The following is a 26,339-nucleotide window of genomic DNA, read 5'->3' as shown; positions in this document are numbered from 1 at the left end:
AATGAATGAAAATCCACTTTATTTGAAACAAGATAACACTAATATGAAGCGTGGACATAAAGATTCTGTGAGTAGTGATGACACTGTGAAGATTTCACCTCGCAGAAAAAGTGTGAAACAAAGTCATTCTAATAGAGTAAATACTGGTAAGAATACCAGTGATAATAAGATGCCATCAAGCCAGGTCCTTGTGAAACCATCAGAAGAATTGGAAATATCCTCCTTTTCAAATTCAGATCCTGTTCCTGTTGCAAACTCTACAGCTTTTCATTCTCCTACTAAAAAGATGAAATATATAGCAGCCACCATATCTGATGCTGGCGGCAGCAGTTCTTTAGCAGAAAGGAATTCACACATTCCTAGCCCAAAACAAAGAAGCTTTGTGCAGAATAATGAAACTTCAGAGAATTTTCCTTTTATGAGAAAAGATAAATCTCGTGTAAAAAAAGATTCTTCTACAGATCCTCACCATTCATCTGGATTATTAGCAATAGAAAATGATCCTGGTAATAAGGACAAGAGTAAAGGAGATCCTTTTGAACCTTCCCCCATTGTAAGAACAAACATTAAGAAAAGCATCTCCAGATTCAGGATGTCAAAAGAGAAGAAAAATGAAGTGGGCAAACCTCCAATAAAGACGACCAGTGAGTCGTTATTGTGTAAAAGCATTATATTTCCTGTAGGGACAAAGAATACTGATAAAGAAAATTTGCTGTCACTTCCAGCAAAAGGACGCACTAATAATGTCTCAGGTTTGAGTCAGTCTCTTCAGAAAAATCAAGACCTTGGGAAAGCAAAGGAAATGAATCAAGAAAGAATGAATCAGATTGAAGAAAACCTTCGTAAGGAGCAGAAGAAACCCAGGACTATACAAGAGTATATTGAAGCCTTGAAGATGGCTGAAAATCAGAAACCTAAAAAACCTCCAAAACCAAAACCTCCTATTGATCCCGATTTCCTTGTAAATGGCAAGGTATACCGCCCTCCGCCATTTAAGAAACCTAAACCTTGGGTAACCAAACAGCTGATCAATACTCTTCTCAAACACTGCGAGAAGAAGTACGGCCCTATAAGAAAGAGACGCAAGGCGGAAGAATTTTTGGTTGTTTTGTGTAAGGAAGTAAGTAATGCAATCAGACGTCCTAAGAACTATTTAACTTCAGTGGAAAATACCAAGAGGATGTTATATAAATTTGGCCTTATTAAGAATCTTCATGAACATTATTGCTTTATTGAAGATTACTTGCCCCCAGAATTCAGATACAAAGCTATTCCATGTTTACGTGCATTTGGAAAGACTACTGGGCCACCGTGGATACCTGGTACCAATATATTTCTAGAATTGGAATTTGATTGAAGATTGTGAAGCTTCACTTATGGTAAGTTTTGGCACCAGACTGGAAGTAAGGTTTTTTCTCCAATTCAATATTTTTACAGTATTTTTTAAAAATGTTAAATATTGTAGAATTAAATCTTAACATTAATACGGTTGAATCTCTTTTTTAATGAATCTCAGGGAAATTTGATACCTGTTCCTTAAATAGAAGTTTCCTGTAAAAGGGGGCTCGTGTAAAAATTGCAATATATTAAATAAAATAAAATTGTAATTGTGACCCATGTTAATTTAATGGTCATAATTACGGATGGGAAGTCCGACCGCTCAAGTGGGGTCACAAGCATAACCTTGCTGATAAAGCACAATCGTAGCTAACCTGCTTCATCGGCAATGTTGGCTTGAGTGCCTTATGTGGCCATGTTTAGAAAATGTGTCAATAGCAAGAAGAGCAAATTTCTCAGTTCGAGCTTAAAATTATTTGATTACTCACTCTCTCACTCTCACTCACTCTCCTGGCGCTACAGTCCATGCAGGACCCTGGCCTCTCCTATAGCTGTCACCCAGCCATCTCTGTCTGCTGCACACCTTCTCCAGTTCCGGATTCCCAACGCCTGCACATCCTCTCTGACGTCATCCCACCATCTCTTCCTAGGTCTTCCTTGCCTCCTGCCTTCAGGGTGTTGTTCAAGGGCCTTCTTTGGAACCCTCTCCTCCTCCATTCTCACCACGTGCCCCAAGTAACTCAGGCGTCTTTTCTTCGCTTCTGCAACCAGGTCTACTGCAGCATAGAGCTGGTACACCTCTTGATTTGTTCGGATGCGCCATTCACCTTCTTCACATACAGCCCCATAGATTTTCCGCAGCACCTTTCTTTCCCATACTCGGAGCCTGTTCTTATCACTTTCCGTAAGCGTCCAGGCTTCACATCCATAAAGAACTAATGGCCATATTATGGTGCGGTACACAGTGAGCGTAAGCCTTCTAGACAGACTGGAGGACTTCAAAAGTTTGTGAAATGCATAGAAGCTTCTACTGCCTGCTGCAATGCATGCTTGGATCTCTGCACTGACTGCATTATTTTCCCGTTACCATGACACCCAGGTACTTGAATTCTGCAACTCTCTCATACTTTCCTTCTTCCCATTCCAGGTCTCTCACCCCTTAGAACCTTTCCTTCTCCCCCGTACTCACCATATACTTTGTCTTTTAATTCTCAGCCCCAGGTGTCTCGCACTTTCACACATGCACCGTAGTGCCTCCGTCAACTCTCTTGTGTTCCTACCAAGAAGGACAACATCATCCGCAAATGCCATATACTGAAGCGACCTGTTGTAGATAGTACCCCGAGGGTTCAGTGGTATTTTCCTAATGACATGCTCCAGGCAAAGATTGAAGAGTGTCATTGTCAAAGCATCTCCCTGCCTAAGCCCTCCTCTCTCTCTCTGGGAACTCCCTGGTCAGACTCCCCTGGATTTTCACTTTAGCTCTAGTATTCCTCAATGCCATTTCCACAAGACTGATGATCTTTCTTGGCACCTGCATTTCCTCCAACACCATTCGTAGCTTGGGTCTATGGACACTGTCATAGGCCTCTTTTTAATCAACGTAGAGTTGATGTACGCTGATGTTATACTCGTGGCACTTCTCCAGAATTAGTCATAATGACAGGATGTGATCAGTTGTTGACCTGTTCTGCTGAAATCCACACTGGTATTCACCCAGTTCTTTCTCTGCATATGCTTCTAATCTCCTTGCTAGCACTTTTGAGAAGATCTTGTATGCCACATTGAGAAGGGAGATCCCACGGTAATTGCTACATACTGTCTTGTCATTACTTTTATGGATGGGGCAAATGACCGCTAGGTTCCAATCCTCTGGTATATTTTTGCTTTCCCACACTGCACAAATGAGATTATGCAGCTTTCTACACACTTCCTCCCCACCATACTTGAAAAGCTCAGCTGGAATTGCATCTTCTCCTGGCGCTCTGTTATAGTGCATGAGGGATATTGCCTCCTTCACCTCTTCTAAGGCCACTTCAGGCATGTTTTCCTCCTCACCATCTACAACCAACTGACCATCTCCCACCTGCTCTTGTGATTCCTGAATTTTTTCCTCTATAGGGTTCAGAAGGTCTTCAAAATATTCTGCCCACCTTTCCATTCTCCCAGTCTCATCTCCAATCAAGTGGCCTACTTTATCCTTACAACATATTGTCCTTGGCTGGAATCCCTTCTTAATTTCCTAGCTCCCTGGAACATGGCTCTGACCTCTTTTCTGTTCTGCATTTCCTCGATCTGTTGTAACTTCTCTTTTTCCCACTCCCTCTTCTTCCTTCTCAGTAGCTTCTTCGCCTCTCGTCTAGCTTGTTGGAATCTCTCAGTGCTTGCTCTTGTTCTTTGCTGCAGTGGTATTTCTCTGGCTTCATTACGCCTTAAGACTGCTGCCTGACACTCGTCATCGTACCATTCTGTCCTCCTCACAGATTGCTGAAATCCCACCGTTTCTGCGGCTGCACTCTTCAAAGTATCTTGTAATACTTTCCACTGCTGAGTCACTGTAGCTCCTAGTTCTTGCTCTCGACCTCTGAGCTTTTCAGTAACCACTTCCCTATAGCTTTCTTTCTTCATTTCATCTCTTTGCAAAGACTTCTTTCCCTGTGTCTTCGTGATATTGGCTATTCTCTGCCTGTACTTCATTATCACAAGATAGTGGTCCGAGTCTGCATCTGCCCCCCTCTTTGTCCTGACGTTCATAACGTCCGACCCGTGTCTTCGGTCGATAAGAACATGATCATTCTTATTCTCTGTCTCTCCATCGGGGGATTTCCATGTTACCTTGTGAATATTCTTCCGTGGGAAATACGTACTGGAGATCGTCATCTCGTGCTATTGCGAAGTCTACGAGCCGAAGTCCGTTATGATTACTTTCCATGTGGACCCTATGCAGTCCAATCGTTGGTCTAAATGCTTCTTCTCTTCCTACTTTATCATTCATGTCTCCGAGAACAATCTTAACATCATGAGAAAGAATATGAGGCAGCTCCAAGACAAGTACACTGTAGAATTCATCTTTCACATCTTCGCTTGAGTCTTCCATAGGAGCATGAGCACAGAATACTGTTATGTTAAACAGGGAGAACTTTAAGCGCAGGGCACACAGTCTCTCATTCATGGGTTTGAATCCCAGAACCGCTTGCATCACATCATTTGCTACCATGAATCCTGTTCCCAGCTGGTTTTTATCACCCCCACTGAAGAAGATGGTGTAATTTCTCAAGTCCATAATATCCGCACCTTTCCACCTGATTTCTTGCAGTGCAGCAACCGACACCTTATAATTCTTTAAAACTTCCTTCAGATTCCTAAAGGCTCCCTCTCAGTTCAGGCTTAGCACATTCCAGGTTCCAAAAATAACATCTCGTTTTCCTTTTCCTCGCTTAGTCGTCATCAATTTATCCATCCAGCTATTTCTGTAGGTAAGTCTCATATCAAGATTTTTTTCACGTGGCTGTGGTGTTAGCCCTGTGCAGAACCTCCAACCTGGAGGACCAAGGAACCTTCTTTCTGGGTTACCATACCATAGCCGAGAACATCCCGTTTTAAGGCGCTGTATACTCGCCCTCACCCATCTCCTTAGAGAGTAGGATTTGCTGGTTACGTTGGTAGGCGAACCCTCCAACTTAAGCATTTCTCAGTATTTACCATAGACACCCACTCGGCATTGGTGCCCACACTGAGACTCAATAACCAGCCATTGACCCTCCTCCTTTTTCCAGGTTTGGGACTGGCGCTGGGATTTCCGTGGTATCTCCCAGTGGCAGAGTTTAAGATTATTTGATGCAAGAGAAAAATCAGTATTTGATATGCACATTGAATAATTTCATAAAATCCTCTTTATTATTATGAACCATGTAACAAGCTCTAAAAGCTCCATTTTAAAATCTGTATGCACGTGTGTTCAGTCTTCAGCCCTAAGGCTAGTTTGATCAACAGCTCTGCCATCAGCTGTCATAGAGTGCCTAGGCATTACTGAAGAGGCGTACTAGGGAAATGAGAAGTGAGGTTATTTCCCGTTGCTTTCCTCACCGAGCCAGAAGTTGCTATTATATGTCAGTCTGCTAAGCCCACTGAAATGCATGCACCAACCAACACTATGAGCAGCATTATCACACCATTCATAGCAGGGACTGGCTGCAGAAGGAATGGCATTACTAGCATCTCTCATACCTGTCACTTTCATATCATCAAAACCAAGGATAAGAAAGTCTAGCCCATACCAGAAGACATAGTGCACTGTAAACACTAGGTCCTGCTGGCAAAGGCATATAAAACCCGTCGTCATCATCCATGTCTCACTCCAGTTGCTCAGGTGTGGTTAACAAGCCTCTCCCACTCCTTTCTGACCTTCCACATCTGATCCATCCACCTTCTTCTCGGTCTTCCAACTGGTCTCATTCCCTTAACTTCTCTAATTCCCTTCTTGCTACCCGTTCCTTTCCCATTCTTTTTACATGTCCGAACCATCTGTCTTGCTTTCTGTATGTTCTGTACTAACGGTTCTATATTTAGCTCTTCTCTGATTTTAATATTTTGTATTCTCTCTCTTCTTTTCTTTTTAACCGATGTTCTTAAAAATTTCATTTCTACTGCTGGATCTTACTATCTTGTCTCTTATTAGTTACCAGTGTTTCTAGTATGTATGTTACAATTGGTATGAAATACTATTTGTATAATGTTAATTTCGTTCTCTTGGGTACTTTGTCATCCCAATAAAGCTCTCTGACTTGATGATAAAATGTTGTACCTTTACTTAGTCCGTTATTCATTTCAGGGTTGATTTAGATACTTCCATTAGTAATGCTGACCAGATATGTAAACTGTTCTAAATTCTCTAACCATTCTCCATCTATGTTCACTTGGCTTCTCTTTTCCACAGTGCATGACTACAGTTTTCTTTTACTAATTACCATCCCAAACTCCTTCAGATTTTCATTCCAAATGTCCAGTCTCCTTTGTATTTCCTTTTCTCCCTTTCCCCACATCACCGCATCATCTACAAATACCAAAGCATTCACTTCATCACTACTGATACTCTTGTTTTACACGTTTCATGATTTCACCCATCAATATAATAAACAATAATGGTGACAGTGCACTTCCTTGCTTGAGACCCTTTTTGTATAAAAAATTTGAGTCACCATTCCCCACTTGTACACTGCTTTTGCTGTCATGATACAACATTTTTATCTTGTTAATTAATGATTCTGGTATATTCCTTTTCCGTAGGCATTGCCATGCAGGTTTTCTCTTAACTGTATCATAAGCTTTTTCCAAATCCAAAAATACGAAGATGATTTCCTTGTTCCTTTCCAGGTGTTTTTCCATTATCGTTCTCACTGTAAGTTTCAAGTCTATTGTTGATCTATTCGATCTAAACCCATATTGTTCTTCCTCTGTGTTTCTATTTATCCCTCAGTCTTTTGTCTATGACTTTCTCCATTATTTTTAGCCCATGTGATAATAATTTTAATTTTCACATTTCTTCCTATTTCCTTTTTTGAGCAATGGCACAATGCTTCCTTTTTGCCAATCTTCAGGTATCCTTTCATCCCTCCACATGGCATTGAGGACTTGGTATAGCCACTGTAGTCCATTCCTTCCTGCTGCCTTAATCATATCAGCATTGAATTAGTCTTTTCCACTTGCTTTACCTTTGGTCATTGCTTTCACTGCCCTTTCAAGTTCCAACTAGGCCTATGTTATCGGGTTCTCTTCTTTTTCCCATCTATTATTTCCACTTTTTTTATCTCCTTCCTCTGAACAGTCATCTCATTATAAAGTTTTTCAAAATATTTTGCAATTACCTTCAGAAGACCCTTTTCGTCACGTACTATGGATCCATCTCCCTTCTCTAATGCCTTGAATTTTTTCTTGATTTATTCTCTTCAATATTATTCCTCTGTATAATAGTTTCTGATTTCCTCGACTATCTTGCTCAATTTCATTCATAAACTCTCCACAACATATCTCCTCTTCTTCCTTGAAACTCCTCTTTACTTGTAGTTTCTTTTGTATTCCATATGTAACCTTTCTATCTTATTTTTTTATTTTATTTTTTTATTTATTTTTTTATTTTTGCTTTTCCTTATCCATTTCTGTCTTCACCTTGTTCCTTTCTTTTATTTCTTTTTTATTTTGTCCATCACTGTGTCTCCTTTCCTTTAACCTTTGCTTTTGTTTCCCCACATACCTCAGTTGCTGCTTCCACAAATGTCTCATATTGTCCCACTCTTCTTCTCCACTTTATATTTCTGTGTTAGGCAACTTCCTTTTTATACAATCTTGGAATGCAATTCTTTTATCCTCCTCCTCCAATTACCAAATTCTGATCTTTGGTTTCTTATTCAGTACAATCTTAGGGATTGACTAGAAAATCAAGTAGATAAATATTTAAGAATGTGTAGTCAAATATTCTATATAGCCGTCCGCCTTTTCAATACATGTTAAATACGTTAGTCTAGTACATGTTTCGCCCCCTGGGGGGGACATCATTAGCTAGAGTGAAAAATAAATTTATATCTGAAACAAAAATTACAATTTAAAATGGTGAGACACAAGCTAAAAATCACTAAAATACGAGACATTTAAAATAGATTACAAAATGTGAACAATAAAAAAATGTTCTTTCTAAGTTCTGTTGAGGTTAAATCACATTAAAATGTATTAAAATTAATCAAAAAAGGAGAGTTCATGAAACTCTTGATTGGGTCTTGAGGTTCGTGGAAACACTTTTAGGTACAAAATTTGAAGGTATTTATAATTGTATGTGGAAAGTGATACTGTTGTTGAAATTGTTGCTTAAGTTAGACATGTGGAAAAAGACGCCTGTAAATGGCTATTAACAAATCATTTTAGAAACCACTCATTGATACATTAAAAGTCTGTTATGGCGAGAATTCATAATGGTGGAAAATGTACTCTCTATAGCTGATTGTCGTTATATCCAATTTTTCGTCAAAATTGGGGAAAACTCCACATTAAAAGCGGTATGAAACAATCAGTTTGTTCAAAACTTGCATTTTCGCAGATGATACCCACACCACAGCTTACTTGTTTCTTTTTTTCAAAATCCTATACTTCGTTAAAGTGTGTTTAATTTCATTCTGAAAAAATTATAGTGTCCCTCCAGTGTTCTCTGTCCCAAATGTTTCAGTTTTCTTCTTCAAGCAGAATCATCTAACCTAACCGTATTGCACCATATCCCGTCACAGATTTGGCTAAGCTCAGGGTAAATCGCGTGGTTACGTTAGAAAAATAATGGGCGACACAAAAACCTCTAAAAAGTATAACAGGAAATACAGATACATAACTAGCGATTAAGAACGCAAGTTAACCCTCTACTGCATGAATTATTTTTCGTTACGTTTGGTGAAGAAAATTTCAAGCTTTAATGTTCAACATACGTTCAGTGTATTAGATGTGCCGGCAATTCTTAACTGGGGTTAATAGCTTAACACTCATATGTGATGTGGATTGCCATAGTTGAATATACATACGATTTATCACGATCGTAGGTCGGTAATGTCTTTGAGGTTGAGCCAGAGGTACTCCTGAAGCCTGTGGTAATGTGATGGGGAGGGCCCACGTAAAATAAACAGTGGTTGGTTTGCGTGGATGTTGACGGGGTGGAAGGAGTAAAACTACCTCTGTCTACAATATTTGTCCATTTAAACAGGTGAAAAGAAAAATAATGGGCGACACAAAAACCTCTAAAAAGTATAACAGGAAATACAGATACATAACTAGCGATTAAGAACGCAAGTTAACGGGTAAGGTTGATTTATTGATGTAAAAACATAAATTTAGTTCATACTAGTGTGCCCAATGCATTTTCTGATGTGTTACAAAATACGTCAGAATAGAGGTATAGCCACACAAGTCAGAATTATATAAAGTGAACTATAATTTGAAAGTTCACAGGAGGCCAAGATCAAGAAAAGAGCGCACAATTTCAAAGGCTGTGAGTAAAGAATATTAAAACATCAAGTGGATTGTTTGAAAAAAAAAAAAAATGAATATATTATTACACTAACTAATTTGCCGAGATACTGGATGGTCACGGAAGATTTCAGCTGCGTGAGAAGAGAGAGAGATATTAGCCGATTTAAAGTAGAATTCTCAAATATTACTTGTCTTAAGAAGATATGGCGTAATACAAAGTATTCTGCGCAGAGGAAAATAATCGCAGCATGAAATAAGGAGATTTAAATTAAATACGCTAGTCAACTGGTCAGACAAGGACTGAAACGACACGTCGAAATCTATTTGAGGATAGAGATCGGAGGACTGAAAATAGCTAAGAATTATTACCAAGAAAGCAGAATTAAGAGATTCTTAAACGTTAAAGAACTAAATTATTATATAAAATTCTATACAAAAATTAAGGCAAGGATAAGACTGAAAATACACTGAACCCAGTGTTTGATATTTTGGAAGTCATCAGTTCAATAAGCAAATATAAGAGGAGTATTGACGAGATATTTGATCTTCAGGAAGCATTAAAATGAACTCTTAGTTGTCGGTATTATTTTATGTTGACACTAGCGCAAGAGAGATGATGATCACAAGTTGCTAAATTCGTACCGGACCGACCTGGAGATGAATATGTAACTACAATAGAGTAAATTAATGTACATTGACTGACAGAGCAAATGCAACACCAAGAAGGAGTGGTCAGAACTTTATGCCAATTGCAGGGTAGACTGACGTCACTGAGGTATGCTCATGATGTGAAATGCGCCGCTGTGCTGCGCACGTAGCGAACGATAAATGGGACACGGCATTGGCGAATGGCCCACTTCGTACCGTGATTTCTCAGCCGACAGTCATTGTAGAACGTGTTGTCGTGTGCCACAGGACACGTGTATAGCTAAGAATGCCAGGCCGCCGTCAACGGAGGCATTTCCAGCAGACAGACGACTTTACGAGGGGTATGGTGGTCGGGCTGAGAAGGGCAGGTTGGTCGCTTCGTCAAATCGCAGCCGATACCCATAGGGATGTGTCCACGGTGCAGCGCCTGTGGCGAAGATGGTTGGCGCAGGGACATGTGGCACGTGCGAGGGGTCCAGGCGCAGCCCGAGTGACGTCAGCACGCGAGGATCGGCGCATCCGCCGCCAAGCGGTGGCAGTCCCGCACGCCACGTCAACCGCCATTCTTCAGCATGTGCAAGACACCCTGGCTGTTCCAATATCGACCAGAACAATTTCCCGTCGATTGGTTGAAGGAGGCCTGCACTCCCGGCGTCCGCTCAGAAGAATACCATTGACTCCACAGCATAGACGTGCACGCCTGGCATGGTGCCGGGCTAGAGCGACTTGGATGAGGGAATGGCGGAACGTCGTGTTCTCCGATGAGTCACGCTTCTGTTCTGTCAGTGATAGTCACCGCAGACGAGTGTGGCATCGGCGTGGAGAAAGGTCAAATCCGGCAGTAACTGTGGAGCGCCCTACCGCTAGACAACGCGGCATCATGGTTTGGGGCGCTATTGCGTATGATTCCACGTCACCTCTAGTGCGTATTCAAGGCACATTAAATGCCCACCGTTACGTGCAGCATGTACTGCAGCCGGTGGTACTCCCGTACCTTCAGGGGCTGCCCAACGCTCTGTTTCAGCAGGATAATGCCCGCCCACACACTGCTCGCATCTCCCAACAGGCTCTATGAGGTGTACAGATGCTTCCGTGGTCAGCGTACTCTCCGGATCTCTCACCAATCAAACACGTGTGGGATCTCATTGGACGCCGTTTGCAAACTCTGCCCCAGCCTCGTACGGACGACCAACTGTGGCAAATGGTTGACAGAGAATGGAGAACCATCCCTCAGGACACCATCCGCACTCTTATTGACTCTGTACCTCGACGTGTTTCTGCGTGCATCGCCGCTCACGGTGGTCCTACATCCTACTGAGTCGATGGCGTGCGCATTGTGTAACCTGCATATCAGTTTGAAATAAACATCAATTATTCGTCCGTGCCGTCTCTGTTTTTTCTCCAACTTTCATCCCTTTCGAACCACTCCTTCTTGGTGTTGCATTTGCTCTGTCAGTCAGTGTATTATTTGGGTCCACCTTTTCAATACAAAATTTCAATAGTTTAAATTACATAAATGATTAGGGACTAGTTTCGACCTAGTACTAGGTCATCGTCAGCCTAAAGCACAATTAAAACACAAAATATCGAAGAAATTAAGCAATGTAAAGACACATACGGTCTCGTAAAAGTACATACCATGTGAGATATTGTGCAGCACTATGTTAAAAAATAACTCTCTGAAAGAGATTCATAATAAGTCCAGTGCATATTAAGATGATGTTATAGAAAGGAATCCTCGAATTGCTGGAATATGCTGGCTCCTTTAAGATGCAGGTATCCAATTGAAGAACCAATGAGCTGAAGTTACGTCGTTTAGTTATGAATAAAGTCCAGTGCGCCGTATAGCATTAAAAAGTCCAGTGCGCACTAAAAAGATGTTAAAGAAAGAATTCTCGAGTTGCTGGATAAGGAGATTAGAATAAGCTGGCTCCTTTAAAATACTGGTATCCAATTGAAGAACCACTGAGCCGAAGTCATGTCGTTTATTTACGATTAAAGACCAGTGCGCCGTGTAGCATTAAAAAGTTGATAGGGATGGAAATTTTTCAGTTGTTGGTCAAGGAATTCAACATATGCTGGCTTCTTAAATTTGCTGCTGTATATTCAAAGAACAACTGAGATGAAGTTACGTCATTTTTTAAGATATTCATAGACGTAAAAACATGGATGCTGGAAAGGCTCTTCAGTTTTTTGGAACTTGAAAGAAGGTAATTGTTGCGCGTGGAGGCTTAGGAATCCAGAGATGTGCTATATTATGATAAAAAAAATAGAGATGCATAAGAAGGTTCCGAGCGCCGTATAAAAGTGACAAGTTGTAAAAGTAATATTTAAGTTGTTGGTCATGGAAATCGAAAAAGGTTGGTTTTCAAGCTATGCTGCTGTTCATTCAGAGATCAATTGAAATTACAGTACCGTAACATTGTTTTTTCAAGATGTTTATAAACTTGAAATAAATGTTGATGCGAAGTAAGATGCTAGAAGAAAGGTCTTCTGTTTCTAGAATCTTGAAGGACAATGGATGTTACGCGAGGAGGATTAACATATATGGAGTTAAATAAAGGTGGATAGAAATTCGCAGTTGACTCTGAATAAATGACAGCAAGGAAAGAAAGAAAGAAAGAAAGAAAGAAAGAAAGAAAGAAAGAAAGAAAGAAATTTGAACCTCACCTACCCCCATTTCTCTCTTCAGCTTATTACAACACGCGTTAATTCCCTTATGACATATTTTGTTTAAATATTTTCTTCCACCTGACCAAATGTCTTTTTAATGCTACACGGCGCACTGGTCTTTAATTGTAAATAAATGACATGACTTCGGCTCAGTGGTTCTTCAATTGGATACCAGTATCTTAAAGGAGCCAGCTTATTCTAATCTCCTTATCCAGCAACTGAAGAATTCTTTCTTTAACATCTTTTTAGTGCGCACTGGACTTTTTAATGCTATATGGCGCACTGGACTTTATTCATAAATAAACGACGTAACTTCGGCTCATTGGTTCTTCAATTGGATACCTGCATCTTAAAGGAGGCAGCATATTCCAGCAATTCAAGAATTCCTTTCTATAACATCATCTTAATATGCACTGGACTTATTATGAATCTCTTTCAGAGAGTTATTTTTTAACATAGTGCTGCACAATATCTCACATGGTATGTACTTTTACGAGACCGTATGTGTCTTTACATTGCTTAATTTCTGTTAATAAGGTACAAAGAACACGTTAATGCGGTCAAACATAAAAGATATTCGGCAATGGGAGAACATATGGTTGAAATGAATCATAAATTTACAGACATTTCCAATGACATGAAATTATTACATTCGACCAGAAAGGGAAAACTAATGAATGTTTTGGAAAATTTAGAAATTTACCTTACACAAAAATGTAATTCTGAATCAAGTTTAAATGAGAAAAGTACAGAAGATAACCCACTGTTTAGGCTAGCATATAATCATTTAAGGAACAAAAAGAAGAAGAAAAGAAGAAAAACTTGAAGATCATAAATTTGTATAGTGTTTCTCATTCAGTTCAACCAAAATTGTATGTATTGATCATTTTTATAATATTTCGTAAGTTCTCTTTACTCTTTGACATGATGTATTGGGAAACAATACTCCTTTAAATTGTAAAACAAAAGATTGTGTCATTATGTTATTCTTTGATCTAACCACTGATGAAGGGAATGGTTGAGATTTCCCGAAACATGTATGGTTAATAAATAATGTTTCTTTCATTTAATGAGTGTATTGATCAAGGCGGATTTAAATAAACTATTATAAATAGTTATATTGTACATTTGCTTAATTTCTTCGATATTTTGTGTTTTAATTTTGCTTTAGGCTGACAATGACCTAGTACTAGGTCGAAACTAGTCCCTAATCATTTATGTAATTTAAACTATTGACATTTTGTATTGAAAAGGTGGACCCAAATAATACACTGACTGACAGAGCAAATGCAACACCAAGAAGGAGTGGTTCGAAAGGGATGAAAGTTGGGGAAAAAACGGAGACGGCTCGGACGAATAATTGATGTTTATTTCAAACCGATATACAGGTTACACAATGCGCACGCCATCGACTCAGTAGGATGTAGGACCACCGCGAGCGGCGATGCACGCAGAAACACGTCGAGGTACAGAGTCAATAAGAGTGCGGATGGTGTCCTGAGGGATGGTTCTCCATTCTCTGTCAACCATTTGCCACAGTTGGTCGTCCGTACGAGGCTGGGGCAGAGTTTGCAAACGGCGTCCAATGAGATCCCACACGTGTTTGATTGGTGAGAGATCCGGAGAGTACGCTGACCACGGAAGCATCTGTACACCTCGTAGAGCCTGTTGGGAGATGCGAGCAGTGTGTGGGCGGGCATTATCCTGCTGAAACAGAGCATTGGGCAGCCCCTGAAGGTACGGGAGTGCCACCGGCCGCAGCACATGCTGCACGTAGCGGTGGGCATTTAACGTGCCTTGAATACGCACTAGAGGTGACGTGGAATCATACGCAATAGCGCCCCAGACCATGATGCCGCGTTGTCTAGCGGTAGGGCGCTCCACAGTTACTGCCGGATTTGACCTTTCTCCACGCCGATGCCACACTCGTCTACGGTGACTATCACTGACAGAACAGAAGCGTGACTCATCGGAGAACACGACGTTCCGCCATTCCCTCATCCAAGTCGCTCTAGCCCGGCACCATGCCAGGCGTGCACGTCTATGCTGTGGAGTCAATGGTAGTCTTCTGAGCGGACGCCGGGAGTGCAGGCCTCCTTCAACCAATCGACGGGAAATTGTTCTGGTCGATATTGGAACAGCCAGGGTGTCTTGCACATGCTGAAGAATGGCGGTTGACGTGGCGTGCGGGGCTGCCACCGCTTGGCGGCGGATGCGCCGATCCTCGCGTGCTGACGTCACTCGGGCTGTGCCTGGACCCCTCGCACGTGCCACATGTCCCTGCGCCAACCATCTTCGCCACAGGCGCTGCACCGTGGACACATCCCTATGGGTATCGGCTGCGATTTGACGAAGCGACCAACCTGCCCTTCTCAGCCCAATCACCATACCCCTCGTAAAGTCGTCTGTCTGCTGGAAATGCCTCCGTTGACGGCGGCCTGGCATTCTTAGCTATACACGTGTCCTGTGGCACACGACAACACGTTCTACAATGACTGTCGGCTGAGAAATCACGGTACGAAGTGGGCCATTCGCCAACGCCGTGTCCCATTTATCGTTCGCTACGTGCGCAGCACAGCGGCGCATTTCACATCATGAGCATACCTCAGTGACGTCAGTCTACCCTGCAATTGGCATAAAGTTCTGACCACTCCTTCTTGGTGTTGCATTTGCTCTGTCAGTCAGTGTAGAATAAGTAGTACTTTAATATTATGTTATTTTTAAAAAAGATAAAGTTTCTTCAGCAGCTGAAGATGACCCACACATAGGGTCAAAACCGGCACCGTAATGTAAAATGTTTTATGTACCTTATAATAAATATTGCAGTAGTATTGATTAGGTGAAAAGTCCAATCTTTAGACTTGTGATCATTGGAATTATCAGTATGGGACATGAAGCTAATGGATTATGAAACTGCTGCTCTTCAGTAAGGTGGTGTTAATTCGTACAGGTATATGCCCCACAGTCTGGATGTGATGAAGAAGAAACTGACCTGGAGGAAGCTACTAAAGGAGTGGAAAATGCATTAATGATGGGTGATCTGAATGCACAAGTGGGAACAGACAGACTTGGGTATGAAAATGTGTTGGGCCTGCATGGTTTTGGTACCAGGAACCATTAATGTGAACAACTTCTATATCTTTGTGCAAAAAATGGCTTAAAAATAAATAACACCTTGTTTCAAAAACAATTATCTCACAAAATAACAAGGTATAGTTGGGATGGACAATCCAAATCCTTAATAGATTACATAATACCTGATGGAAAAGCTGGTCAAACTATTTTGATGTTAAGGTTGTAGCAAGTGAGAGCTTCGATAGTGACCACATATTGCTTCTTTCAATCATCGAAAATGTAAAAGTCCACACACAAGGAAAACCAAAAACTAAAACATGCAAACTGACAACAGTAGAAAACAAAATGAATACAAAAATGGTGGCCTCCAAAATACCTGTAGACAGAACATAAGGAGCAAATACAGAGTGGAACAGATTCAAAGAATGTCGTGTTGGAAATGCTGTAGAAATATGTGCCAAAACTAGTAGTAAAGTAAAGGAAAGAAAAACAGCCTGGTGGAATGATGAAGTATGCAGTTCAGAAGAAAAATGAAGCAAGAAAGGCTTGAGATAAAGAAATTCAGAAAGGAGATTGAAAAGATTAATTAAAAGTGAGTGAATTACAACAGACATACAGATATTGTAGACTGCGAGTAAAACAAATAGTAGCAGAAGAAAAACAAAATTCTTGGATTGATTTTACAAATAAATTGGAAGAAGATAGAAAAGCAAATTCCAAATTGCTGTACATTGTTACTAGAGATATCAGGAGTAATTATGAGCAAATAACAGCTTGACAGAAACCAGATGGGAGCATCACTAGGGAAGGCAGAGAAATAAGAGAAATTATGAAATTATACTTTGATAATTTATACAATGGTATAAAAAAGAACAACTCCAGTCGTAATGCACAGATTCAGTCAAGCTGCAGTGATAATATATCTGAAGAAACACCACCAACTTGGAGTAAAGTAGAATCAGCCCTTAAAAGTCCAGCTCCATGGCTAAATGATTAGTGTGCTGGCCTTTGGTCGCGGGAGTCCCGGGTTCGATTCCCGGCAGGGTCAGGAATTTTAACCATCATTGGTTAACACATTGTTGTTCGGGCGCGCACTACTCCATTCTTTCCTGTCGACCGGCAACAGAAGCACACCTAGCTTGAGAAGTAGTATGAAATATAAATACATGTGACTTTTAAATGACATGGAATAAATTATTGAAACCTGGTGAGAGCACTTGCCAGTGATTCTAGTACTTGATTTTAGTGTGGTATTGCGTGAAGCAGATATACCTTGTGTCCTTGCATTTCTTGTGTACAGGGCTTCTGAGGGTACTTTTTCCTTCCATCACATTTATATGTTTCCATTTCTGGGATTTTGGGGAGGTTTTATACCTCTCGGAATTTTGCTCATAATAGAGATTTGATTGTTCCACAAGCAGCTGAAGCAAGTCATCGCCTAGGGGACGATCTACTACCTCCGGGATACTCGCGGAATTACTGGCTGTATAAGTGAGGCCTGTAAAATATATAAATGGTTCTAGGACTGTTTCCATCCTTATTTGTCCATCCATCAACCTCACTGTCACTACTGGCATCTTCACTCGTATTATTGTCGCCGGCAACAGACTCGTCTGAACTGAATGTCGCATTTTCACTTCCACGCGTATATTTTCATGTTGACGGACACACATCTTCAAAATCACTAATCCTTACACTTTCACAATCACTGGGGACATAAGATAAACTATCACCATGCAATTCTATAAATATTTTATCATCGTTCAAGCTGTCTTTGCTACGGTGTGCCATGCTGACACCTGACAAAACACTCGGTCGCGCGGTACTGAGTGTTATGAAACCACACTTCCTGTGCCGAAAGCATTGCTAAGGAAATATATCTATGTAAATTCTGATCAACAAAGACTTTAGTTTGTAAACAACACAAAATAATTTGATTAATAAGCAGTGGAGAGGAAAAAATCATAAGAATGAAGCAATGTGAGAAAAAGTTAATTTACGTAGCCTGTCGCCCGCACACCGATACGAAACTACGTTAATTAACTTAGCCCGTCATTAATGTGTTAATTTCGCTGGCACGGGGGCTGGGTGTAGGTGTTGTCTTCTTCATCATTATTTCATCCTTATCATGATGCGCAGCTCGCCTACGGGTGTCAAATCAAAAGACCTGCACCTGGCAAGCCAAACATGTCCTCGGGCACTCCCGGCACTAAACGCCATACACCATTTTCTTTTCAACCCTTAAACTTATGCACAATGAACGAGCTACTGGCTTTGATGAACGAAGTGCAGACATGATTAAAGCTGCTGGCACACAAGGAATTCATTGCCTATACAGGGTGATAAGGCCAATATGAAAGGATAATATAATACCAGATGACTGGAAAAAGAGAGTTATAGTTCCCCTGTTCAAGAAAGGCAGTCGAAAAAAATGCATTAACTATAGAGCTCTATAAATCAGTCCCTGAAGGAGACCATAACTTGGGCACGTTTGTGATGGTTTGATCACGTCAAACGTATGACAGAAGAATTGCAAAACAATGGTTGCATACTGCGATTACTGGAAAGAGACCTCTTTAAAGACCAAGGAGGAGATGGCTGGACCAAGTGAAGGAAGATATCATATCCAAAGGAATCAACCGGGATGAAGTCTTGAAGGAGCAGTGATACATGAATAGACTAAAAGCGCTCGTAAACCACACCTGGAAACTTGATGATGATGATGATGATTATACTTTTTCGTACTTAGTTTTTGACTGATTAATCGTCAGTCCCATCTCAGCCCCACATTTTTTTAGTTTTCCCAACTTATCTCCCAGATCCAGTTTGCTTCTGGATAGCAAATCAATATCATCTGCATATGTAAGGTGTTGTTTCATTCGATTTGATTAAACGTTCCATTTGTGTTGCTCTCTTGTATTAGACTATTTGTATTACCCTCTCCAAGGCAATGTTAAACAGAAGGGTGTACAGTACATCACCCTGTCACAATCCTTGGTTAACTTCAAAAGCTTTTGATAAAGTATGCTCACACTTTACATATTGTTGTTGCCACATTCAGAAGAATTAATAAATAGCTGGTGAACATCAGTGTTATACTCATAACATTTGTAAAGGATCTATCCGATAGTAAAATCTGGTCCATAGATCTGTTAATTCTGAAGCCACACTGGTAATCTCCTGGATATTCTTCAGTGTATGGTCTCAGCTTTCCAGATATGATTTTTGCTAAGATGTCATAAGCAATACATAGCAGTGCTATTCCTCTTATCATTTACACTGTCTGCTTTATCATGTTTCTTATGTATAAGGCAGGGTATTGCTAATCATCGAAAGGGGGTGGGGGGGGGTAGCAGCCTTTCGGTAGTTGCAAGGGCGGCAGTCTAGATGATTGACTGATACGGCCTTGTAATAATACTCAACATGGCTTAGCTGTTTTGATACTGCTACACGGCTGAAAGCAACGGGAAACCACAGCCGTAACTAACTCCCAAGGACATGCAGCTCTCTCTGTATGAATGATGTACTGATCATGGCTTCCTCCCGGGTAAAATATTCCGGAGGTAAACTAGTCCCCCATTCGGATCTCAGGGTGGGGACTACACGAGAGGGGGCGATCATCAGGAAGATGGATACTGACATTCTGCGAGTCGGAGCGTGGAATGTTAGAAGTTTGAATCATTGTGGTAGGTTAGAGAATCTGAAAAGGGAGATGGATAGGCTAAAGTTAGATGTAGTTGGTATAAGTGAAGTACGTTGGCAGGAAGAAGAAAATTTTTGGTCAGGCGACTACCGAATTATCAACACAAAATCAAACAGGGGAAATGCAGGAGTTGGTTTAATAATGAATAAGAAAATAGGGCAGCGGGTAAGCTACTACGACCAGCATAGTGAAAGAATTATTGTCGTCAAGATAGACACCAAACCAATGCCCACCACAATAGTGCAGGTCTATATGCCTACTAGTTCAGCGGATGATGAAGAAATCGAAAGAATATACGAAGAGATAGAAGATTTAATACAATATGTAAAAGGTGACGAGAATCTAATTGTGATGGGAGACTGGAATGCAGTGGTAGGCCAAGGAAGAGAAGGTGGTACAGTAGGAGAATTTGGATTGGGACAAAGGAACGAAAGAGGAAGTCGGCTGGTTGAATTATGCACTGATCATAATTTAGTCCTTGCCAATACTTGGTTCAAACACCACAAATGACGGCTGTATACGTGGATGAGACCTGGAGACACTGGAAGGTATCAAATATACTTCATTATGATTAGGCAGAGATTCAGAAACCAGGTGTTGGATTGCAAAACTTTCCCAGGTGCAGACATGGACTCTGACCACAACTTGTTGGTCATGAAATGCCATCTGAAGTTGAAGAAATTGAAGAAAGGAAAGAATGCAAAAAGATGGGATCTAGACAAGTTGAAAGACAAGAGTGTGAGGGATTGTTTCAAGGAACATGTTGCACAAGGACTAAATGAAGAGGCTGAAGGAAACACTATAGAGGAAGAGTGGATAGTCATGAAAAATGAAGTCAGTAGGGCTGCTGAAGAAATGTTAGGAAGGAAGAGAAGATCAACTAAGAATCAGTGGATAACTCAGGAGATACTAGACCTGATTGATGAACGACGAAAATACAAGAATGCTAGAAATGAAGAGGGCAGAAAAGAATACAGGTGATTAAAGAATCAAGTGGATAGAAAGTGTAAGGTAGCTAAGGAAGAATGGCTGTAGGAGAAGTGCAAGGATGTCGAAGGCTGTATGGTCCTGGGAAAGGTAGATGCTGCATACAGGAAAATCAAGGAAACCTTTGGAGAAAGGAAATCTAGGAGTATGAATATTAATAGCTCAGATGAAAAGCCACTTCTAGGGAAAGAAGACAAAGCAGAAAGATGGCAGGAGCATATTCAGCAGTTGTATGAAGGTAAAGATGTAGATAATTTGGTTCTGGAACATGAAGAGGCTGTTGATGCTGATGAAATGGGAGACCCAATTTTGAGGTCAGAGTTTGACAGCTGTGAGTGACCTCAATAGGAACTAGGCACCTGGAATTGATGACATTCCCTCTGAATTACTGACTGCCTTAGGAGAAACCAGCATGGCAAGGTTATTTCATTTAGTGTGCAACATGTATGAGACAGGAGAAGTCCCATCCGATTTTCGGAAGAATGTTGTTATACCTATTCCCAAGAAAGCCGGTGCTAACAGGTGTGAAAACTACCGCACCATTAGTTTAGTATCTCATGCCTGCAAAATTTTTACACGTATTATTTACAGAAGAATGGAAAAACAAGTTGAAGCTGAGTTGGGAGAAGATCAATTTGGCTTCAGAAGAAATGTAGGAACACGTGAAGCAATCCTGACTTTACGTCTGATCTTAGAGGATCAAATCAAGAAGGACAAGCGCACGTACATGGCATTCGTAGATCTAGAAAAGGCATTCGATAATATTGATTGGACCAAGCTATTTGATTCTGAAGATGATAGGGATCGGATACCGAGAACGAAGAATTATCTACAATCTGTATAAAAATCAGTCTGCAGTGATAAGAATCGAGGGCTTTGAAAAAGAAGCAGCAATCCAGAAAGGAGTGAGGCAAGGCTGCAGGTTGTCCCCTCTCCTTTGCATTGTTTACATAGAACAGGCAGTAAAGGAAATCAAAGATAAATTTGGAAAGGGAATCACAGTCCAAGGAGAGGAAATCAAAACCTTGAGATTTGCCGATGATATCGTTATTTTATCTGAGACTGCAGAAGATCTCGAGTTGCTGAATGGAATGGATGAAGTCTTGGGTAAGGAGTACACGATGAAAATAAATAAGTCCAAAACAAAAGTATTGGAGTGCAGTCGAACGAAGGCAGGTGATGTAGGAAAAATTAGATTAGGAAATGAAGTCTTAAAGGAAGTAGATGAATATTTTTACTTGGGTAGTAAAATAACTAACGATGGCAGAAGTAAGGAGGACATAAAATGCAGACTAGCAAAAGCAAGGAAGAGCTTTCTTAAGAAAAAGAAATTTGCTCACTCCAAACATTGATGTTGGAATTAGAAAGATGTTTTTGAAGATTTTCGTGTGGAGCGTGGCATTGTTTGGAAGTGAAACATGGACGATAACTAGCTCAGAAAGAAAGAGAATAGAAGCTTTTGCAATGTGGTGTTACAGAAGAATGCTGAAGGTGAGATGGATAGATCGAGTCACGAATGAAGAGGTACTGAATCGAATTGGTGAGAGGAGATTGGTTTGGCTAAATTTGACGAGAAGAAGAGATAGAATGATAGGACACATCTTAAGACACCCAGGACTTGTTCAGTTGGTTTTTGAAGGAAGTGTAGGTGGTAAGAATGGTATGGGTAGACCAAGGTATGAATATGACAAGCAGATTAGAGCAGATGTAGGATGCAATAGTTACGTAGAAATGAAAATGTTAGCACAGGATAGGGTGGCATGTAGGGCTGCATCAAACCGGTATATGGACTGATGACTCAAACAACAACATTGCTATATTCCATTGCTCTGGTGTTTTCTCCTTTTGCCATATCTCTACCATAATCTAATGCAACCAGCTTGTCAGTTTCCCACCTCCGTATTTTAACATTTCTGCTGTAATGTTGTCTTCTCCTTGTGCCTTATGTTTTTGAGAGCCTTAATTCCATTTTTACGTCTTGCAATATAGGTTCCTTGATTGATTCCATGTCCAGCTCTCCTCTGCTTTGTTCTTGTCCCATCTCTTCCATCTGTCCATCTTCAACCCTACCTTTGTATCCTTATTCCGTATTCAGCAATTCACTAAAATACTCCACCCATATGCCTAACATTTGATCTTTACCTCCAATTAGATTTCCCTTCTTATCTTTACAGAAAACTGTTCTGGGTTGAAATCCCTTCTTTATACATCTAGTTTCCTGAGCAGTCTTTCACTCTTCTAACTCTTCAGTCTGCTGTTTCTCAGATTCTCTCTTTTTTTTCTTCCTACATTCCTTGTCTGCTTCCTTTCTCTTCTCCCTGTATTCTTCGACAGTAGTTCTTGTTCTTCTCTGTAACATTCTCCTTCTTGCTTAATTATTTTCTTCAATCTTCTTATATTCTTCATCAAACCAATGGTGAGTCCTCGATTGTTTCTTTCTCCCCAAAACAGTTTCAGCCATTTTGTATATTATACCTTTAACAGTTTGCCACCTTACTTCAGTACTCTCTCCGGTCCAATCTTCCATTTCATTGAGGCTAATTGTCAAAACTCTTGCATATTTCTGTGCTGTATTTTCATCCTTTCTCAACTTAGCATCATCAAACCTGGGTGTAACAGCTCTCCTAATCTCTGTATAGTAGGCTATCCTTTGGGTGTATTTGACTGTTACCAGGTAATGCTCACCGTCTCCATCTGCACCTCGACAACTATCCACTTCGAGGGCATCTGAAGCATGCCGTCTATCTATAAACACATGATCAATTTGGTTTTTTGTGATCTCATAAGGGGAGCACCATGTTACTTTTCTTTTATCCTTCCTTTGCATCCATGTGCTTTTAATAAGCATGTTATTACCCGTTGCAAAATCAGTCAACCTTATACCATTATCATTCAAAACCTCATGCGAACTCTCCTTACTAGCTCCTTTCCTGTGAGCAATTTCTCTTCCCACTTGGGTGTTGAAGTCCCTCATAACTACTTTAATATCATGCTTTGCCACTAGTGCTAATTCTTGTTCCAGTTCATAAAAGATACCTTTTTTCTGCCGACTCTGTATCTTCTGTTGGTGCATATGTAGATATGAAAGATATATTGAAGAAGCAGGCTTTTGTTCAAAGAACACAAATTCTGTATCTATAAGCTTGACCATAATAGCCACCAATGGTCCGTATTGACGTAACACTATAACTGCGGCACTCTGTATACCCCCTAGAACCATGGCTGGGTCATTTATGACCCACCTCCCGTTTTAGTGATTATTAACTAATGGATTGGGATTTGGTAACTAAGGAATATACCGTTACATGCGCTAGATAATTTATTTGAAATTTAGAATATTAAGAATAAAAATGAACATTTAGACAATTGTGTAACTTAACTGGCGAATGTCAATGATGTACAGTATGCTGCAAATAGTTTCTTTGCAGGAATGGCATTTCACACAACACACATTGAGCACACATAGTACTCCTTGGCTGTACACTTGCTGCAAATAGTCTTTTTGCAGGAATGGCTCTTCACCAACAATTTGTTTCCTTTGCAATTGGACTTACCTGACAATGCGTGCGCTTTTCCTGTCTCTTAGGAATCTCATCTAGAATAATGGTGCAGGCATTTGCAATCCTAGTTGATGCATATTTCTCAGCGAGCTCTTCATCCAGCTGCAGAATTAAGTCCCTGCATTTCAGTTTCTTTTCATTCAATGCATTGTTCACTACCCAGGCATTTATTCTTGCCAAATCCACCCAGTTGTAGGATGTGTGAACTGGTCAGCATCTAAATGGTGCCTTGGTTGAGTATTTGCGAGCCATTTGATCGACCGCATCTATTCCATATTTTGTGCCGTTGTAAAACGTGACTGTGTCTGGCTTCTTTTTGTTACCAGGCTCTATTTTCACATCAGTGTGCATAGCGCTGAGAACGAGAACATTTTTGTTGCTCTTTCCCTGATAGATTGTCAGTGACATATCATGTTTATTCAGCAGCACTGTGCTGTGCAAATTGTGTTTTGCTTTTTTCACACATACTAGTACTTCCCTGGGAGCCTTGTTCAAGGTATTGTCACATGTGACATTTCTTCCCTTCTTCATATTAGGTTTATCAACTTCTTTACTACAAAACCACCAAGGCGCTCATTCTTCGGCCTAGCATCATATTTTACGAGATACAGGAAAGCGTTCACGGCATATTTGGAGTCTTTGTCTACCACCATCCAATACTTCTGCCCATATTTCTCTGGTTTCAAGGCCATAAACTGCAAAAATTTACAGCGGCATATAGAAGGGAATAGCTGCTCGTCAACAGTTATATATGCTCCAGGTATATAGCTACTTTGGGTATTTGGAATGAAGACATTCCAGATTTCTGATACCAATACAAATTTGTCTTCTTTTAGTCTTTCTGACCTTGTAGATTTGATATCAAATCTCAAGAAACTCATTATTTCTCTGAATCTATCACGAGCAATTGTTGATTTTACAATAGGACTGCCCCACTTCTCTGACCACAATGAGTCCAGTTCTGAGCTCCTATGATGCCACAAATGTACAGTCAGTCCTCAATCTTTAGACACCAATCATCTGACATCAATACACGATGTGCCTCTGTCTCAGTACATGTCACAATATGTTTCAAAATCTTGTCCGTGATCATAAGTCGCCAACCACATACACATTACGTGAAGCATGTGCAGTAGGTTCAGCATGATCTCTGAACACATTTTGAGCTCCACGTCTACCAGCTTTAACATCACCAATTACTCCAACTTTCCAGGTTTTGCCATCTGTAGATACAATTTCTGTACCTGCTGGAAGCTGAATCAGGCTCTCAACACAAAACCTGCCTTGTTTCACTTCTGGCGCATCCTCTCTGTTGTCGTCAGATTGTACAATTCCTTGACCGTTAGCGATGGTCTCCTCTCCCGATGAAGGAACTGAACAGTACTCCTGGTCACGCTCCCTTTGACGACCCTGGCATTTCAAGACCTGATTAGATACAAAGATAAAGTTTGTCTTAGTTTGTCAGCCCGAAAATAATATTTACAGCAAGTAAAAATACACCGGGCTATATAAACATAATAGCCCAAACATAAATATCACAGTGATAAGAGAAACTGTAATCTAAATACTTTTTGGTATGAAATTTGCAAAGAATCCAAGATATAGTCCATAAATTACAAAATGAAAGTTTAGAAATGCATACCTTCTTTATCAGGATTTGCTACAGATTCAAATGGTATGACATCATCTGATGATGAATCCAGAGGTGCCAACTATTACAGATTGTCCGTAATTATAACGGATTTCACCTCACGATTACGGAATTACAGTTAAAGGGGAGATTATTATGGAAAAACTGACATTATCACAAAACAATAATTTTCTACGGAAAAAGAGAACAGAAGGAACAATGATCAATCCTTTCGAGCCTTTCTCCTAATTCCTCCTCATTTCAATGCTTATGAGTTGGTAATGATACTTATTCGATCGCGACTTCCTTTTGCTACCCATAAGCGTTGTAAAATTCATTGTGAATGAAGGAGCTCAGGTGCTGCTCTTCTCCACTATAAATCCCTCAGTAATCTTGTATTTGCTGCGTTAAGTGTACCTGACAGTTGACAGAAAGATTCAGAATGAAGTGCGGCCTACATTAAACATATCTGCACTGGAATCGCTTATGTTATCACAGTGGGAAGGATGTTGCATGAGAAACAAGCTACAAGGAATGAGCAGCATTTAAAGTAACATTTTATGTAATAATCCTTGCAGAGTAGCCTATGAAGTTCTACCTGTTTTATCACAGAACTTACAGGTTATGTGCAAATTTTATTGTGTTATATGATATAATTTCGAATAGATTGCTAGAGGGAAGGGCAAAAGGGGTGTCATTATCGAGAAGGAAGGAGCATGCTTTT

The 26,339-nt window shown here is 40.4% G+C and overlaps 1 protein-coding gene across 1 annotated transcript in view; it reads left to right on the top strand.

Annotated features, from left to right (window-relative positions):
• Positions 1-260: 260 nt before the first annotated feature.
• Positions 261-26,339, top strand: part of LOC136875796 (uncharacterized) — a 28,368-nt gene continuing 2,289 nt past the window's right edge. Inside the window, exon 1 of the mRNA XM_067149399.2 lies at positions 261-1,379. Coding sequence (XP_067005500.2) covers positions 287-1,357 — 1,071 coding nt within the window. The 5' untranslated portion in view covers positions 261-286 and the 3' untranslated portion in view covers positions 1,358-1,379. The remainder of the gene's footprint in view (positions 1,380-26,339) is intronic.

The sequence above is a fragment of the Anabrus simplex genome, chromosome 6 (assembly GCF_040414725.1).
Source record: "Anabrus simplex isolate iqAnaSimp1 chromosome 6, ASM4041472v1, whole genome shotgun sequence".
NCBI lineage: Eukaryota > Metazoa > Arthropoda > Insecta > Orthoptera > Tettigoniidae > Anabrus > Anabrus simplex.
The sequence above is the reverse complement of the archived record's forward strand: the minus strand, read 5'-3'. Positions and strand labels throughout refer to the sequence as shown.